At 42.1% G+C, this 18,232-nt stretch overlaps 1 protein-coding gene across 1 annotated transcript; it reads right to left on the bottom strand.

Annotated features, from left to right (window-relative positions):
* Window positions 1-571: 571 nt before the first annotated feature.
* On the bottom strand, window positions 572-13,373 carry hepacam2 (HEPACAM family member 2). Its single transcript, XM_026157026.2, has 10 exons — window positions 13,355-13,373; window positions 9,410-9,527; window positions 6,139-6,498; window positions 5,749-6,036; window positions 4,279-4,578; window positions 2,621-2,746; window positions 2,171-2,192; window positions 2,042-2,076; window positions 1,575-1,648; window positions 572-1,479 (listed from the first exon to the last, which is right to left on the bottom strand). Exons 2-10 carry the CDS (start codon window positions 9,474-9,476, stop codon window positions 1,369-1,371), a joined length of 1,383 nt encoding a protein of 460 aa, XP_026012811.1. The 5' UTR covers window positions 9,477-9,527; window positions 13,355-13,373; the 3' UTR covers window positions 572-1,368.
* Window positions 13,374-18,232: the final 4,859 nt, after the last annotated feature.

The following is an 18,232-nucleotide window of genomic DNA, read 5'->3' as shown; positions in this document are numbered from 1 at the left end:
TGAATCACTCTACTTCTGACTTTCTCTCCACGCTTGCCCCTTTATTTGTATTTCTGTATTTCTTCTTCTGTCCACAACACATATATGTATGCACGCGCACACAAACAGGAGCAAGCGCACACTCGTTTCTATCTACTCGTGACAAGGTGTCAGCGGGAGCAGGTGGAGGGCACTACGCCACATGCTGAACCATCCGTCTGTCGCTGCCTATCTCTATCAGGTACACAGCATACCAATACAGCGAGGCTGAAAGAAGCTAGCGCTCTGCAGCAGTGTTGGGACTGCAAGCACAACTCTTGCGGGGAGAGAGATTACAGCCAAGACATCAGACAAAGACGGACTGTGAAGCAACAGAACAACTGACAGCTTTGCTGGCTTCAGCTATTCTTTTTTTCCAGGAAGTGTGAAAGAACAAATGTTCATTTCAAGCCATTACTGCTTTTGCCTTTTTACAAAAAAAAAGGCAAACTAAAGCAAAAATACGGACATAATTGCAGAATTCGCAGATTAGAGTACATTGTCCTTGTTTGATGTTAGCAAACAGCGCATACTCCAATTGACCAGAGTAGTAAACAGTTATATTTTTAATAAAGTACAAAACAAACATGTGAATGCAAACTGTACAATAATGAATTACGAATTCCTTATCATTGTCTTTTCATTGAGCATTTCATTGTGTCCATTATGAGAAGAGAGAAAATGCTACATTTGGGGAAGCAGGGCTGAAAGTTTTAATAGGAATAAATAGATTAGAGTGAAACATAGGAATAGAATAATATGTATAAAGAATCTGCTGGATAATCCATGTACAATATTTACAGTTAACCTGAATATATATTTCGTACTGCATTAATTATAACACTTCTCACAAAATATACTCTGTCAGCAGGGAACGCTAAATTAAAATGATAATATTCATGGGTTTTTTTTCATCTACATTTTAAATAATAAATCAAGGAATGTGGCAATTTCGGCACCTTGGATGCATCAGAAAATCTTCAAAATAAGGTAAAACTGAATACTTCTAATTTGCTTAGTTTTATATAATCTTCACCTTAAAACAGAAAACAAAAGGTTTTTAACTTCAGTTATGCTTTCACAGAAAAAATAAAAATGAGCTGAACATACATTTTCATTTCACACCAATGTCAGCAAAATACACTTAACATCCATCCAAAACTCTCGTCAACAGCAGTGCACTATCAGGTTGTGTAATCCCACAAGTCTCCTTCATCCCTTGTGCAAAAAACCAGGCCACCAAAACCAGTGCTTCAGGCTTTGATAACAGAGACTTAAGAGAATAAAGCTACAACATGAAGTCTTCAAGTTAAACCATTTAAAGTTCCATCTCCGCTCTCCAGCCAGACTTTACTTCAGCAAACTGTGACTCGGAGTTTCAGGAACGTGTCTGATCACATCGTAGATAGTAGTATGCATATCTTGAATCGATTCGAGACGAGCCAAAGATCTGCACGATGCCTGGTGGATTAGTCGTACGTGCAAATTAAAAGCATTATAAAAACAAAGGATTTTGGACAAAATTAGTGTTGCTGCTTCGTTGGTTGTGAAAATACCTGTGTAGATTCCGTCTTCCCAGGTATGGAGACGAACTCGTAGATGCCAAAGTCCTCGGTTGCATCCTCGTGACCTGTTGATACACATTTTGATAAATCAGAGCAAAACATTTGCTACAGTACAGCTGTTAATGTCTAAAGCCTGTCAGACTTTATAATGGCATGGTAAATTATATGATGTCATAAATCTAAAAAAATAAAACTGCTCTAATCTGAGTTAAATTCTCCTTATCTTGTTTGAGTTAAGGTCAGTTAAGTTGTTTAGCTTTCAAACTTGCTTTTTTGAAGCTGATTTGTCCAGTAAATGCCCTGTTCATCTACTATTTCCAATCCAGTTCCTTGTTAAATATGATATAATGCATGTGTATAAATAAATATGAGAGTTATTATGCGGGGATCACTAATAATTAATGTTTTTGACAGTAAGAGGGAAAAATGAATAATCTGTGAACAAAAAAGACGTTTACCTGAACGATGTGGTCGTTTCTGCTCTGAAAACGGTCTGCTCAGAAAAAATAAAAATGTTAATTGAAGCTTATGTGGGGAAAAGACACAATGGTAGATTTTTGAAATAATTTCATAATAAAGGTTCTTACTTGTTGTAAATGCTCATAAGCACTGGTGATAAAAGAGAGGGGAACGGGAATGAGAAAGAGAGAAAAATATAAAGTCACGCATGCAAGCGACAGCATAACAAATGTGACCTTCACTTCCTCAAATAAAGAAGTTACTTTGCCCTTGTTTCCTTTAATCTAACATTTGCAAGTCATTTACATTTTCCCAGTAACATTTTCTTTTTTTTGTTTGTTTTTGTTTTTTCCACATGAAAAAGTAGGCAAACACACGTGTTACTAATGACATTAATTAATACCATTTCTAATTACATTTCAAGTCAAAATGACTGCTGTGGAAAAGGTTTATTAAATTCCACATTCAAGAGCTTGGAAACCAGGGGGAAAGAAAAATTGAACTCACAGGGATTAAAAACAAATATGGTTCTGTAAAAAAAGTGCTTCCCAAAGCAACAGAAGAAAACAGTATCTAACCTCTCTTTGGATGACAGGTTCTCCTGAGGAAGAACAGCAGCATAAGGCCAATGACAAAAAAAGAGCAGACAGTAATGACTGCCAGCGGTGATACAGAGTTACCCTCTTGGGTGTGCTTCTCTTTCCCTGTTAATGAACAACAGTCACATGAATGATACATGAACACACATTTGAAAGTAATCCAGTTTTGTAGGAATGACAGAGTTAACAAGTTGGTCTTGGTGCCGGGGGGCAAAAAACAGCCCCCAACCTGGCCCACTGGACAGCTTTGGAAAACGTAAACTTTATTTTCATAGTTTTCCCAAATTTAAGATTCCTGTGCAGTGGCCCTTTATACTTCAACAAAGTAATTAACTAACAGATAAACAATTAAATTGCAATTTTCATGTTATTTTTTTCACTATTTACTATGTATATTTTATGAATACAGGAAATTCTGGCCAATGAGCTAAAAGAAAGTTTTTTGTAACATTTTCTTTCATTTACTGAAGCAGCATCTGTTTATCACATAGAAATCTGAGATGTGTTATTGAAATCGTGCTTTTGTGTCTTGCAGTGAGATATCTCAGGGATATTGAAGTCGGCTATAAAAACAAGCAAACAAAGGCTTTAGTGAAATTTACTTTTCAGTTTAAAATGTGTTAAATTTTATGTATGATGGTTTTTTTAGTAGCCAGTGAGTTAAGATAAAGGCTAACGGTATCTAGCTAGCTGTCTTTTAGGTAGCACTTTAGCTAAATGAAGTTACTGAACTTGACATTTATAACAGTTTCCTGGAAACTATTGTTTGTTGCAATGTGTTTAAGCTGTGGTCTGTTTTGTTTTTTATTTTTCTTGAGAAATGAAACCAATTTTATTTATGTGTTACCATTAATTAGCAGGTATCTAACCAAACCAAGGTACAATGCTAACTAACCAAGCTAGCAAGCATTAGCTGAAAATATGGAACTACACTCTCTTATCCACAATTTATCTAAATATGATCAGGTCAGGTGCCAAAATAAATACATAAATAAATCATCCTCTTTTACAGACAGTAGATAGTATAGCCTTCCACAGTGGCTAACATGTCTGTAAAATGCTTGAATTTAAAACTGTAATCATCAGAAAAGATTTAAAAGATTTCGATGTCAATAAAAAAAGGGCATCTGTTGTCTCCTTAAACAACGTGTTAAATCAGCCAGTATCAGCAGTAATCATAAATGTCCTTTTCTCAGTATCACCCAGGCAACATATTAATGTTGCATTCAGCACACAGAAACTCCATATGCTATAAAACCTTGTCAACAAACATAACAGCTGTTATCCAGTGTTTACTTTCCCAGCCACTGAACTTAAATACATGCTGCAGGTACTGGAGCCTAGCAACACAGATATAACCTTAGTTTTATAATAATGTACTGTATATTTCATTATAGCCATAACCTGGTCTGACTTGTCAGCTTTTACGCAGTGTAATGCTCCAGTTATAGTATTTTCTCTCCCAAACTGTTCCCAAAAGGTGGTCAGTGCTTATCATTGGCAAGGATTATCTCGAAACGCTCACCCAGCTCTTCTGCGTTTGGCGTGACACACTGTTTGCAGAGTGTTTATCTTAGAGGATTCCCAAAACCTACCCACGCTCTCCTCCCTTTTGCCATGTTCCACCCTCTACCCACCTGTTCCCAAGCTGGCCACCACCAGAGTAAACTGGGCTTCGTCCTGCTTTTGCGTCACGTTGTTGAAGGCACGGCAAAGGTACTCTTCAGCCTGGGCCAGTCTGTAGGAGCGCACCTCTAGCCGAGGGCCCTCTGTGACAATCTGAGTTGCATTGCGGGTCTTGGAGATCCACACATAGTTGTTAGGTGGGTTGGAGTCAGCCTGGCATTCAAAGAAGACCAGCTCCCCAGGGTTGATGGTGAACACCTCCCCTGTGCGCAGGCCCTGGACAGAGTTCACCTCAAGGTTGTAAGGGCCATCTGTGTGGGCCGGTGGAGAGTGAGAAAAACATGACAGTTTGCTGGTGAGATGTTGCTTTGTGGGTAATTTTCATGAACCATCCAGCTCTAAGGCATGATTGGGTAGCAGAGGAAAGCAGGGTAAGAAAAGTGAGTTTCTAAATACAGGGTCACAGGTCTGTACACGGAGTAGTGGGATAAATACGGGTGGGTGTGTTGACAGTGCCAGTGGAGAACACTGAGACCTAGGTGAGGCGGGGGTGGACTAGCACAGCACCGAACGTGGGCTGTCGAGAAAGCGCACTACTCTAACTTAAAATAAGAATTGTCTTTTTCCAACACAGTCAAGCATATTATTCACAAACATATTAATATACATTTTAGATAAAACCTAACTGTTAAATAAGAAAATTATCTGTTAAACGAGAATTACTGTAGTAGCAATTAGCTATTAGTAGCAAACAGCCCAGTTCACTATCAGCTGGTTTTTTATTGCATTTTCCAGTGAAAGCAAACATTAGAAGGAGACCGGCTTTACTAGAAACTCAATACAGTAAAACTGAAAGAAACCAAGAGTGCTTCCTGCAGGTTGAAACACAAACACGATCTGCCTATGCAAACAAAAATGATGTCACCGCCAAGATGAGAACAACACACAAGACTAAAGAGGTGGAGGTAAAAAAGTGCAGGAAGCTGTAGACAAAACCTACGACGCCTTTCTTTTGTCACGCTTCAATACAAAGTCGTCTGTTTTGTAAATATTTAAATGCATTAAAACGAATACCCAGGAAAAATTACGCATGCAGTACGTTCTCAGTTCAGCCTCATACTGGCACATCCAATAAAGTCTATCAGTGCATCTACGCCGTTTATAGTAGAACAGAGGAGCTCTGTAAGATAAGTCTGCTCCCATGCAAATACCATCCCATAACAGGCACATGTTGTTTTTTTGTTTTTTTTTAAGCTGATAGTAAGTAGGCTGATCTCACTAAAATTTACACATGACCCAACATTTCCAGCTATTCTGGAGAAGAGAAAACAACAAGGTTTAGGATGAGTACAGGAACACATATGTGACATTTTAGATTTTTAATTGTTTTTATAAAATAAAAACCTTTATAAAGCAGCTCTCAGACGTGAACACAGTCATTACAGGGTTCAGAAACCGAAGAATAAGCTACAGCTACTCACAGTAGACGTTGAGTTCCGCAGCCCTGCTGTGTTGGCCCCGGGTGACCGGGTTGCTGGCCACACAGTGATAACTTCCCTTGTCCTCTTTTCTCACAGGGCTGATTAACAGTGTGGAGTTATCTTGGGAGTAGTGGTATCTGTCACTGGGACCCAATGCAACATTATCCCTGAACCACTTAAACATAACTCTTGTTCCATTCTCAACAGAACAAGTCAAGGTGACGTTTGCTTTGTCCTCAATGACTGCATAGGAAGGGCTCTTCTCAATGGCTGGTTTGGACACGGGAACTAGTCAGGGGTGGAAGGCAAGAAACAATTAATATCTGAGCAATGGCTAATTAATAAAATTAAATTATGGGAAAGATAAGGTCTGAGAAACATGCAACTCACCATCTACGGTTACACGAATGGTTTTCTCCTCTTCAATGTCTCCTGGTTTGTTATCATGCTTTATGTTGATGCTCAAGTGATAATCTCCTTCATCTTTTCTGTTTAAGTTCTTGATTTCCAAAGAAAAGGTGGAGTTGTTGAAGACGAGGTGGTCACGGTGCTTCATGCTTAAGATTGTATTTTTTTTGGTGAATGTCACCAAAATCCTGGGCTTGGTGCTGCTCATCCCGGTGTGACACCAAGTTCCCTGAAATTCTGCTTTGTCCGGTGAAAAGTTGGTTTTCACAGACAGGAACACAGAGTCCCCTTCAGTGACATGCCTCACCGACGGATCAATGTGAATCAGTTCGGAGCTGACCTCTGAGTTGATGCAGGTGGTGGGAGAAGGAATGAAGGAAAACTCAATTACTGCACAACCAGTGAAAGGTAACATGTTAGATTGTCCATGTGACACATCATGTTTCATACAGAGAAACTCTTTGTATACACGATGACTCCAGCAAGCTAATGTCTACAATTAAAACTACAATAGGCTTATGGGGTGGGCAGCACGGTGGCACGGTGTTTAGCACTGTTGCCGCACAGCAAGAAGGTCCTGAGTTCAATTCCACTACTCTACAGTAGTGGAGTCAAAGAATTGGAGATGGGATTGATAAAGGGTTTTTTTCCCCATGGAAACATGCCAGCTGAATTAGGAACTGACAAAGATCAAACTGAACCAAACTGAGCTCAGAGAGACCGCAAAATTGGGCAACAATCGTCTGTTTTGTTTGACAAGAAATCATATTTTTGCCTGTGGTTATCAATATATGACACTGATATATGAGATGCTACAAAAGATGCACTGTCTGATGATACAATAGGCTTTTCTGTGTACCCCACTTTAAAGTTGACACTATCACCCTGTTGTGCATGTCATGTGATAGAGCACTAACATTGATAAAAATACTTTCATTCAAAATTGAAAAATATGACATGCATTAGTGATTACTGGCACTTGGTAACAATCTGATATTATCTTTTGACACTGCTTTATTTCAGAATTGTCATTTTGTGGGTTGTTGGAGGATTCAAATGTAAAAACTGGAGAAAATTGAAAGAAAAAGTTGTTTTTTGTAATTATGTAATGCTATAGATGCAATATATCGAGGAGATTTCACTTTAAAGATAAAGTCAGTCCTGCATCCTAGTCTTCAAAGTTTCCAGGTCCTGAAACTGCTGTGTGTTAATATTGACCTAACTCCCTACGGAGTGACATTGTTGCCAGACAAGGATCAGGCTCTGTCTCTTTTATAGCAACTCGTTGCGAAACAAACACTTGAGCTGTGTGAAGTAACTACAACTGCTGATCTATTGCATCTTGTGGTCTGTTAAAGCTGCGGCAGGTTGCCGGGGCAGTTTGTTACAGACAACCTTGAAAAACACAAACAGCCGATAGAGCTATCAGTGTTTTCCAGCGCATGCTGCCACTTCAGCCGGAAGGTCGAGTGGTTTTACTCAGCCTGATGAATGAATGATGTCATTAATTTACATTTTTAAATGACCACATCTTTCCAAAATGCACTGAATTACATCTGTGCTGCGACCTGTGTTCACTTGACATTTTACATGAGGTGAAATGATTGAGTCCATTTGGATGCCAGGCTGAGTTAAGCAGCAGCATGTGAGTAGGCAGTGCTGCTGTGAAACAAACTCACGAAAACTTCACAGTTTTTGTTCATAGTTATCTCTTTCAACTTCCTCTTTCTGTGATCGAGTGTCTTTGTCTCGCTTCTGTTTGTGCATCTTCTCTTTTTTCGGCACAGAAGAAATGTCTTGAAGATCGGTCGTGAATAATAGTTTTTATAGGCTGTAGATCAAAAAATGTAAACTTTGAATTCATCAAGACTTAATTATGTTTGTGTTACACATCATACTGCGCAATCACGATAGGAAAAATGGGGCGAAAACTCGAGAAACTTTTGTTTTTCCTGTAAAACCATATTTTCCCTCATGTCCCTTGCTGTTCCTCTGAGCTGTCATGTTTTGCTCATGTTGAACATCACAATAGATCTACTGTCTGCTGTTATGTCCTAAATAATGCATGCAGCACAAACACCACGGTGACACGTCCCATTCTTAATGGACCGCAGGCCAGTTTCGGTGTGTGTGTGTGTGTGTGTGTGTGTGTGTGTGTGTGTGTGTGTGTGTGTGTGTGTGTGTGTGTGAGAGTGTGTCTGTGTGTCAGTAGCAGGAGTGTGTCTGTGTTTACACCAGCCGAGATCCGGTGAAAAGGCAGAACGAGGAGGAGTGTGCCGAGCCCGCTCCCTCACTGTTGTCCCCAAACAACATGGATATTGTGGTGGTGATTACAGACACAATGATTACAAACACTCTGAGGTGAGAGGGAAGCTTCGTTTGGTGGCCTTACCCCCCATGTACACACATACACTTTCGTGTGGAGACCCAAAAGCACCTGCCTCTTATCACCCTCACACACATCCAAGTTGTTTGGATACTAAATAGAGTCACCTCACCGCACGTATCCAAACGCCACCATCTTCTGTCCTTTTTCAGATAAGACGAACGGGGCTTCTCAAGGATGGCTGTTGATACAAACATCAAAGTAGACGGGAAGCCAAACTTGGGGGATTTTGCTGTTGGCTTTATCAGGTCACACGACACGCACTATTACACGTTTGTTATCTCATAGTCACACTGCTGTGGCCTAGGTCATTTCTTCTTTCCAAATGACCCTGTTTTTATGTCTACTCACGGCCAACAACAGAACAGAAAAGCTAATTCTGTAGAGTCATGCAGCAACGAGTATGGAAAGGACATGCAAAAGGAACCAGGACGGACTACGTGGAAAACTTTACAGCTCTGAGATTTTAAACACACCGTCGGGAGCTCAGTTTTGTTCAGTTTAAAAAGCTTGTCAACCAGTTTCCCAAATTATTACAAGATATTAATGCCAAGTTTTGCTTTTTTTTTAAAAAAGAAAAACACAAACCCCACTCTGGGTGTTGTTAAATGGAGTTCTTGTGCCTATAAAGATCCATATTTTAAGGTTTACATATGTTGAAAATGTGTTTCTCAAACAAACTACATCAACGATGTGAGTGAACATTTTTGTTACTGTACACCATGAAAACTTCCTCAGCTCGCCCTTCAGTTTCTACCAACCAAGCAAACACAGTAACCACAGCAGCAGCCATCACTACACCAACACAACACTGACAGCTCGAGCACAACGTCCTGTCGTGACAACTCAACACAAACCCGCACTCACCTGTTAGGATGAACAGAAGGCAGAAGGCAGAGCAGGCACACAGCACAGTTCTTCCTGTGGCCTCCATGGCATCTTATCCTCTGGGGATATGTGGGAATTCTGACAGGCAGTGCAAGGACTGAGGGATGGAGGAAGAGGAGAGGTGTGGAAGAGAAGAGGTGGTGGTGGTGGAGGAGGAGAGAAATGTGACTGGTTGTGGTGACATTTGCCAGGGAAATAAGAGGAGCTGGCTTTCCTGCATGCAGCTCTAGGCTCCTCCCATGTGAACCCAAGAGTACGAAGAGGTCCACATGGCTGAGAGACAACACAGTGTGTTCTCACATACACACACACACTGAGCTGCCCTCAGGTTGAGGATTTGCACTATATCAAAGGGAAGATGAGACATAAAACTGTGAAAGAGCAGAATGGAAACTGTGTCTTTACATTAGACCAGCTGTCTGCTGCTTCAGACCCCCGGGCTGTGAAATAAAGCCTTTACCTGCTAACAGCAGTTTTGTTGGCTTAATGCGCTTTCGGCTGACATAACAGTCAGCAAACGCCACTCTGTGTGGAATGATTTTGTAATTCTAGAAATAACAGAAGAAGAAGAAGACAAAGCGAGTGATACTGGGGTAAGACCGAGGAATGTATATGCCTTTAGGACATCTAAAGACTCTCCTCAAAATCAGAGAGAGATACACATTTTCATATTGTCTGTGAACCCTGAGGACGCTGTGGGGGGAAAACGATTCCTTGGAGAAAAGCTGAAGGTTTCATCTTATGGCATTAATGGCAAATGGGAGTTTTTTTTACATTGCTCTTACTACGAGGAGACTGTCACTTTAATTTAGGTCATTTGTAGAGATAATGAGATAAAGCTCTTAAAAAGCACCTTTTTTTCCTGTCAGTCCAGCGATCCCGCATAGTCTGAGAAGATGTTAAAAAAGGTTAAAAATAGTCACATGTTAAACACTAACATGCTTTTCCCACAGTGACTTGTGCAGAAGAGTTTTACTTTGTAGATTACCACCCTCACAAAGGGTTGGATTGGGAATGAACTGCACAGTGAATGAATTAAGCCATTGTACGCCGCATAAATGAGTGCCTAGTTTGGTGATGGCACCATTAAAGAAAGTCTCTTTTTTTTCTGCTGTCAAGCACTTAATCATGGGATCCCTATTTACTGAGAAAACTGAAAAGAATGATTAATGGTTAAAAGTGGCTTTATTAATAATAATAATAATAATAATAATAATAATAATAATAACAAAGAAAAAAAGTCAATTAAGCTTTTGTTTATCGGAGCACATTCTTCAGCAAATCTGGCACCCCTCAAAGACAGTTTCAAATGGTCCCAGTGAAGAAATCCTAATAAAATAATTCATTTAAAATAGTTTTGGTTGCTGAAAGGTGCTGATAACACCTAAAAGACACAAAACATTGCTGCAATTGTCCTTTTTACTGCACTTTATTACAGAGAGCCTGCAAGTTTTCCATTTCACCTGTAGATGGGGTCAGCGCATCGTCTACAGGACAAAGTCTTACAGTGTCTGCAACAATAAGCTGCACAACCCTTCAAAATAAAGGTTCTAATTTGTCTTGTAAAGTAAGTAAGTAAAAGTTTATTTGTATAGCACATTTCACAGACAGATGTCACAAAGTGCTCCACAAGAGAGCTTATACTGCATTTAAGGATATGTAGCGATCGTGGCTCAAGAGTTGGGTGTTTGTTTTGTAATCGGAAGGTTGCTGGTTCGAGCCCCGGCTCGGACAGTCTTGGTCGTTGTGTCCTTGGGCAAGACACTTCACCTACCGCCTACTGGTGATGGCCAGAGGGACTGATGGCATGATATGGCAGCCTCGCCTCTGTCAGTCTGCCCCAGGGCAGCTGTGGCTACAACTGTAGCTTGCCTCCACCAGTGTGTGAGAGTGAATGAATAGTGGTATTGTAAAGCGCTATATAAATGCAATCCATTATTATTATTATTATAGCACATGTACAGGGTGGGCCATTTATATGGATACACCGTAATAACATGGGAATGGTTGGTGATATTAAAGTCCTGTTTGTGGCACATTAGTATATGTGAGGGGGCAAACTCCTCAAGATGGGTGGTGACCATGGTGGCCATTTAGAAGTCGGCCATCTTGGATACAACTTTTGTTTTTTCAATAGGAAGAGGGCCATGTGACACATCAAACTTATTGGTAATGTCACAAGAAAAACAATGGTGTGCTTGGTTTCAACATAACTTTATTCTTTCATGAGTTATTTACAAGTTTCTGACCACTTATAAAATGTGTTCAATGTGCTGCCCATTGTGTTGGATTGTCAATGCAACCCTCTTCTCCCACTCTTCACACACTGATAGCAACAGCGCAGGAGAAATGCCAGCACAGGCATCCAGTATCCGTAGTTTCAGGTGCTGCACATCTCGTATCTTCACACCATAGACAATTGCCTTCAGATGACCCCAAAGATAAAAGTCTAAGGGGGTCAGATCGGGAGACCTTGGGGGCCATTCAACTGGCCCACGACGACCAATCCACTTTCCAGGAAACTGTTCATCTAGGAATGCTCGGACCTGGCACCCATAATGTGGTGGCGCACCATCTTGCTGGAAAAACTCAGGGAACGTGCCAGCTTCAGTGCATAAAGAGGGAAACACATCATCATGTAGCAATTTCAAATATCCAGTGGCCTTGAGGTTTCCATTGATGAAGAATGGACCCACTATCGTTGTACCCCATATACCACACCATCCATCCAATGTGAGCTAGTGTCAGGTTTTGTTTGTTAACTTCACCATTCACATAAAAGTTTGCCTCATCACTGAACAAAATCTTCTGCGTGAACTGAGGATCCTGTTCCAATTTTTGTTTTGCCCATTCTGCAAATTCTGTGCGCCGATCTGGGTCATCCTCAGGGATGTTCGACTAATGCCACTCTCCAGTGACATGAGGCAAGTGCTACGCTGTGGGCTCTTGCTGAATGAAGCTAGGACAGCCACTGATGTTTCTTCATTAGTGACAGTTTTCTTGCGTCCACATTTTGGCAAATCCAAGACTGAACAAGTTTCACGAAACTTAGCAAGCAGTTTGCTGACTGTAGCATGGGAGATGGGTGGTCTCGTAGAGTGTCTTGCATTGAAATCTGCTGCAATGACCCGGTTACTGCATTCACCAGATATCAACACGATTTCGATCCACTCCTCTTCCTATTGAAAAAACAAAAGTTGTATCCAAGATGGCCGACTTCTAAATGGCCCCCATGGTCACCACCCATCTTGAGGAGTTTGCCCCCTCACATATATTAATGTGCCACAAACAGGACTTTAATATCACCAACAATTCCCATGTTATTAAAGTGTATCCATATAAATGGCCCACCCTGATTCATGTTTTTTTAAAGGACTTAAAATTTTGTATTTTCTTTAATTTTGAGATTCTTACCTGACACCCCCACCCTTCCCCCACCAAAAAAAAAAAAAAAAGATAAATAAATACCTTAATTCAATTCAGTTAATTAAGTTAAAGACCCTACAGTATTGGGGGGGGGGGGGGGGGACCTATTAGCAAGCACTTGGGAAGAAAAAGCTCCCTTCTAACAGGAAGTAATCTCAGGCTAACCAGGCTCAGGAAGTAGCAGCCATCTGCCCTGACTGGTTGAGGAGAAGGCGACAAGAAAAAGGGAGCATTAAAGCTCACAACTGTTTGTTCAAATCTGTGACATTTTGCAGCTACATTGCTTGTGCAAGTAAGTAAGTTCCTAATAGGTCATAATATTTTGACAGCTCCTGATTATTCCAGCTGTGACTAATAGCAAGAGCACTACGTGCAAAATGGGGGGTATTTGCATTCAAAACAGAACAACAGATTGTCACAAGACCAAAGGATATTGAGAAACTAAACAGAGGTTGCCTAATGGCTAGGTTAGGATGGGTTTTTGGTTTACACCCTGACCTTTTGACTTGACAGGCCTGGTGAGTGATGCTATAGAAAAGCAGAGCCATCCTTCCTTGACCGGAGAGCTACTGTCACGGTTTGCGGGGCAAGCCGTGTGGAGTTGAAATAGGACCCAAAATGCGGCAGCTCTGGTGCAGATGAGTGTTTATTTGACAACCGAAAATACAAACAGCAACGGTGTGGGTACCATGAAACAGGAAAACCTAAACTGGGTAGAACTAATAACACAAACCAGAAACGAGGATGCAGGGAGGTCCGGGGAAATACATACGGGAAGACGCAGGGAGACCGAGGGGAAACAACACAGACGAACCAGCAACTACCATGACAGAAGACACAACTTAAATACACTCAGAGAACACAGGGAGATTACACACAGGTGGGGAACACAGGTGACACTGATAAACATAACGAGACAGGGCAGGAGTGAACACAACATGACGCATACTGACGAGAGACTGTCAAAGTAAAACAGGAAGTACACAGAGGTTCAGACAGGAGGAGAGAGAGCACGGGGAGAACACAGACATAACAGGCTGGGGGAAACATGGACTAAACACAAAGAGAGACGAGGGCTCATAAATACACAGAGGGGCACAAAGGGGGTAAGAGTCACAAAGGGAAAACACTTAGGGAACACCACAACAGGACACCTCAGAAAACATGGCCTAAATAAGGAGCGAAAATACAAGGAACCAAGAATACTGGGCCAACATGGCCCAGGACCATGACAGCTACAGGATTAAAAGGGATCAAGATCATGTCAAACTAGCCAGCATACGCAAATGTCACTTATGACAGAATTAGAAGTGCTCCTGCTTTACTGCCTTCGACATTTGGTAAAAAGGTGATCCACTCTGACCTAACAAGGCTTGCACCAGTATATAATTTGCATATAGTGCATCAGGGTCTGATATGGCCTTTTTGGACCACCTTACCAAAACCAAGACTCAGCAGCTGAGTGACACACCCACACAGCCTAAAATGGGGGCCCTTTGGTTGTGCTACGACATGTCACATTTTCCATTTTCAGCCTCCCAGCCCATGTCTGCCACATTTCAACATGAGTCTACCCCTCTGGGCTCCTTGCCTCCTGCAGCCTCCAACTCTTCACCAAACTCTGATTGCTTTTTTTTTTTTTTTAGTTCTCTTCATTCCTCATTAATTTAAAAATTCAGCCAAACGTCTATATATTTTTGTTCTCCCTACCTCCTTCACCATTTTTTATTACCCTTCTCCTCTCTTCTCCTTCATTCCTCCTCTCTCCTAGCAGCCTTGGTTTCCAGCTGCAGACACTCAGAGCAGACACAGCACACTAGCCCACATCAAGGCTGCACTACTGGCACTCATGTGCATGTATGCGTGTGTGTGTGTGTGTGTGTGTGTGTGTGTGTGTGTGTGTGTGTGTGTGTGTGTGTGTGTGTGTGTGTGTGTGTGTGTGTGTGTGTGTGTGTGTGTGTGTCTGGAGCAGTCATTACAGTGAAGCCACACTGGGTTGTCATAGGCCCATTTGATATACTATAGGCTACCATCCATACTGATTTCTCACTTCCTTGTAGGAAATAAAAATAAATAAATAAAAAATAAAGCTCTGATGTAATGCCAGAGGCTGCTTTGGTTTCAAAAGAAAGGATGTGGAAGTGTACAGATGTGAGGTCTCAAATATGCCTTATTTATCTCATAACACAGACGAGGTCACAGGAAGAGCCAGCAGTTTATAGAGCAGCCGTGCACAGTCTGAGTCCGTCGATCAGCGCATGTCACACCTTGGATAAAAAAAATGTAAATACTTGTCAGTTTCACATGTAGAAATGTAAGTCTGTAGCTGAAAGAAAACAAGAAAGAAAGCGCGGGGTTAAGCGGAACCAAACGGGGGGGAGGGGGCGGGGGACGGCTGCACAGCATTGAGCGTTGCGATTGGATGACGAAGTTTCATTCACTCATAGATTTATAACGGTGGGAAAACACTGAATGTTGGACACACACGTGCGTGAGTGAGTGTGAGTGCACACCCGTGTGTGTGTGGGCGGATTCAGACGCATGTTTCACTTTAAGTTGACATGTGAGTGGCTTTTTTTTTTCATGCTGAACCCTTTAATCACTCTAGATCTAGTGTGGCACTTTTATCAGGCCCAGAGTGCTCTGATAAAGTAAGTGCGACTCCTGAAGAATACATCATCATCCTCCACCCTAAAGCAGTCAAAACAGTGTGAGAAGCTTTCAACAGTGTGTGTGTGTCTGTGTGTGTGCATTCAGGCTTCTTCTGCTTTCCACACATCCGACCTCTATCTGCATGACGACCAGATATCCTTCAACAAGCCACTCAATTGTATGTCTTCCTTTGGTGCAGCTTGTATACCAAGTGTTCCTGTGTGTGTGTGTGTGTGTGTGTGTGTGTGTGTGTGTGTGTGTGTGTGTGTGTGTGTGTGTGTGTGTGTGTGTGTGTGTGTCTGTCACTGTGGCAAGAGCCTCACCCCTTTAACGCATTCCAGTATCCAGCACCCACGCACTCACCATGTGACCACAGTCAATGACAGGAAATAAGCTGATGTCAAATCTTGCTGCCTGCAACCCAGATCCTCTTCAGCTTCCAGTTAAACACTCAGCTTTGTATGCCTGAAACACACCCAGAGCATAGAGCTCAGTGTAAATCTATAGGAAAAGGGGTGGCATTTTTATGCAGTTCTCTTTTTTCCTATATAATGCTGCTGTTGTTTTCCCTCGCTTGAGTAATTCAAAAGACATGCTGTGGATGTGATTGAGCACATACCTCTTTTATATGCCCTTCTTAAAAGCCCATTCACTGTAGCGCATGCGGCAAAGTGTCTGTCAAAGGCAGGTGTAGCTCTGATAAAAACTTTCCTCAACAGTTATGTTTACATAGTTGACACCTGTACACACACAGACATATTATCTTGTTTCCTGTTCTCCGGTCTAGAGCCCCTTAGAGAGATTAGAATTCAAAGATTGCTGTTTAGAATATAAGTTCTTTTTTTTTTTCATCTGAGACATGTGTCATACTGGGAGGAAAAGAAAAATAGATACACAGACTAGATTTCATTAGTGTTCAGACGTGATTAAGTAAAACGTCTGCGTGGTGCAAAGTGTATGCTTTCTAAGCTAGAGAAATTAAAGTGCACAAGTTATTCCACTGCAGTCATTCCTCACTGCTTAATTAATTCTTCAGCAGCATTTGGTTCAACACATGCACCTCTGTGAGAAAAAAAATCAGTGTTTACATCACACGTGCCACAAACCAAACTAGAGTGTATGTGTGTGTGTGTGTGGGTGGGTGGGTGCACGTGCATGCATACAGAGTTGAATGAACACAGCCACTTCTATGTTCTCTCCAGCAGTAAACTGTTGGCTGTTAAGACAGAGCATGATCCCAAACTGAAAGTCAGTACTCCCTTTGCTCAGGTCTGTGCTTGTCTGCTTTGCTTAGTGCAGAATAAGAGGAAAACTACACAATGCTTACAACAATCCAGGAGAAAAAGGGTGTATATTAAGCCTATATGACCAGTGATGGTGGTTTGGTATGTAGTATCTGTCAGGCGCAGTGGCCCGTGGACATGGGATGGACTCAAGTGCAGATTCAAAACCGGAGGCCAGGGGTGAGGTGTAACGAAAAGAGATTTTATTTTACAATGCTCAGAGGCTAACAGAAAGTGCAGACTAGAATCAATGAACATAAACTAGATGTCTGAGGCGAGAGAAAAATACTGTGATGATAACTAGACGGCAGGGATAACTGGGTGCAGGTACTGGGCAGGGGAAACTGTGGCGGGCCAGGGCACTGAAACAGAGGACAGAGCAGTCAGGGGAATTCCACAGAGGGTTGCGAGTGAATCTAAGGATAGTACACTGAGCTGTCTTACAAGCTTGCAGGTGGGGGTTGCGTGGAGGGGGGAGGCAGGAGAGGTCCAGGTGGGTGCTGCATGCAATGCAGGGAGGCAGGCAGGAGAGAATGGCAGCTCCAAAACGGAGAGGGATTACCGGCGGCAGCAAACTGGTATCCAGGAGAGCTTGCTAGGTGGGTTTCAGAGGCTGACGAGAAAAACAGAGATACGGTTAATACACACGATTAGTCACCAAGGAACGGACGTGAGGCCGAGAACTGACTAAAGTTGGCAGATAATCTGGCGAAGACCAGTTGAGTGCGCTGGTCATAAATACTGCTGGTACGATTGCCATCAGGTGAGGAACAACAAAGACTCCACCCAGTGGGGAGGAGCTGATGCTGTGGAAAACCACCCAGACCACGACAGTATCTTGCAGTGTGCTTTTCATTTCCTGATGGCACAGTTTTAGACTTTGGAGTTACCATTGGAAGCAGTGGCCAAAAATATAAACTAGCTGGTGGCAGTAAATGTGTAGCTGTCTTTTCTGCCACATACTCCTTAGCAATGTTAGCATTGTTGCCTCACAGCAAGCTAGTCCTGGTTTTGAAGCCGCCATCTTTCTTTGTGGCATTTGCATGTTCTCCCCATGGGTTCGGTCTGGGTTCTCTGGGTTCCTCCTACAGTCCAAAGACATGCAGTTAGTGGGGTTGGGTTCATTAGTGATTCTAAATTGGTGTCAGACCCCGGGTCCATGAGCAGTTTTGGACTTGTTTATATGTTGCTGGTGTGCACCGTGATTATGTGTTGTGTTTGTGTCCCTGGGTTCCCTTTGTACTGTGTGTGCGCGTGTGTGTGGTGTCCTGGTTTTCCTGGTGTGTCCCGTTGGGAGGCTGGAGGAGGAACACACACACCTGCAGATGATCAGGATCATCTGGGAGCTACATAGCAGTGTGGCTGAGCGCTCCTCGACGCTGGATTGTTACGTGACTACCCGTCAGCGTTTTCAGCAAAATCAATGAGTGTTAGTCTGTCG

Source organism: Astatotilapia calliptera, chromosome 22, assembly GCF_964374335.1.
Source record: "Astatotilapia calliptera chromosome 22, fAstCal68.1, whole genome shotgun sequence".
In the NCBI taxonomy this organism is placed as follows: domain Eukaryota; kingdom Metazoa; phylum Chordata; class Actinopteri; order Cichliformes; family Cichlidae; genus Astatotilapia; species Astatotilapia calliptera.
Note: the sequence above shows the minus strand (reverse complement) of the source record. Positions and strands in the feature narration are given on the sequence as shown.

What these genes read in the sequence shown, in the direction of transcription:
- hepacam2 (XM_026157026.2), bottom strand. Translation starts at nt 9,476, where the DNA reads ATGGAGGCCACAGGAAGAACTGTGCTGTGTGCCTGCTCTGCCTTCTGC. An exon ending in CCTTCTGTTCATCCTAACAG is followed by an intron (nt 6,499 to 9,409) that starts GTGAGTGCGGGT and finishes GCATCAACTCAG; the next exon opens with AGGTCAGCTCCGAACTGATT. An exon ending in TGCGGAACTCAACGTCTACT is followed by an intron (nt 4,579 to 5,748) that starts GTGAGTAGCTGT and finishes CGGCCCACACAG; the next exon opens with ATGGCCCTTACAACCTTGAG.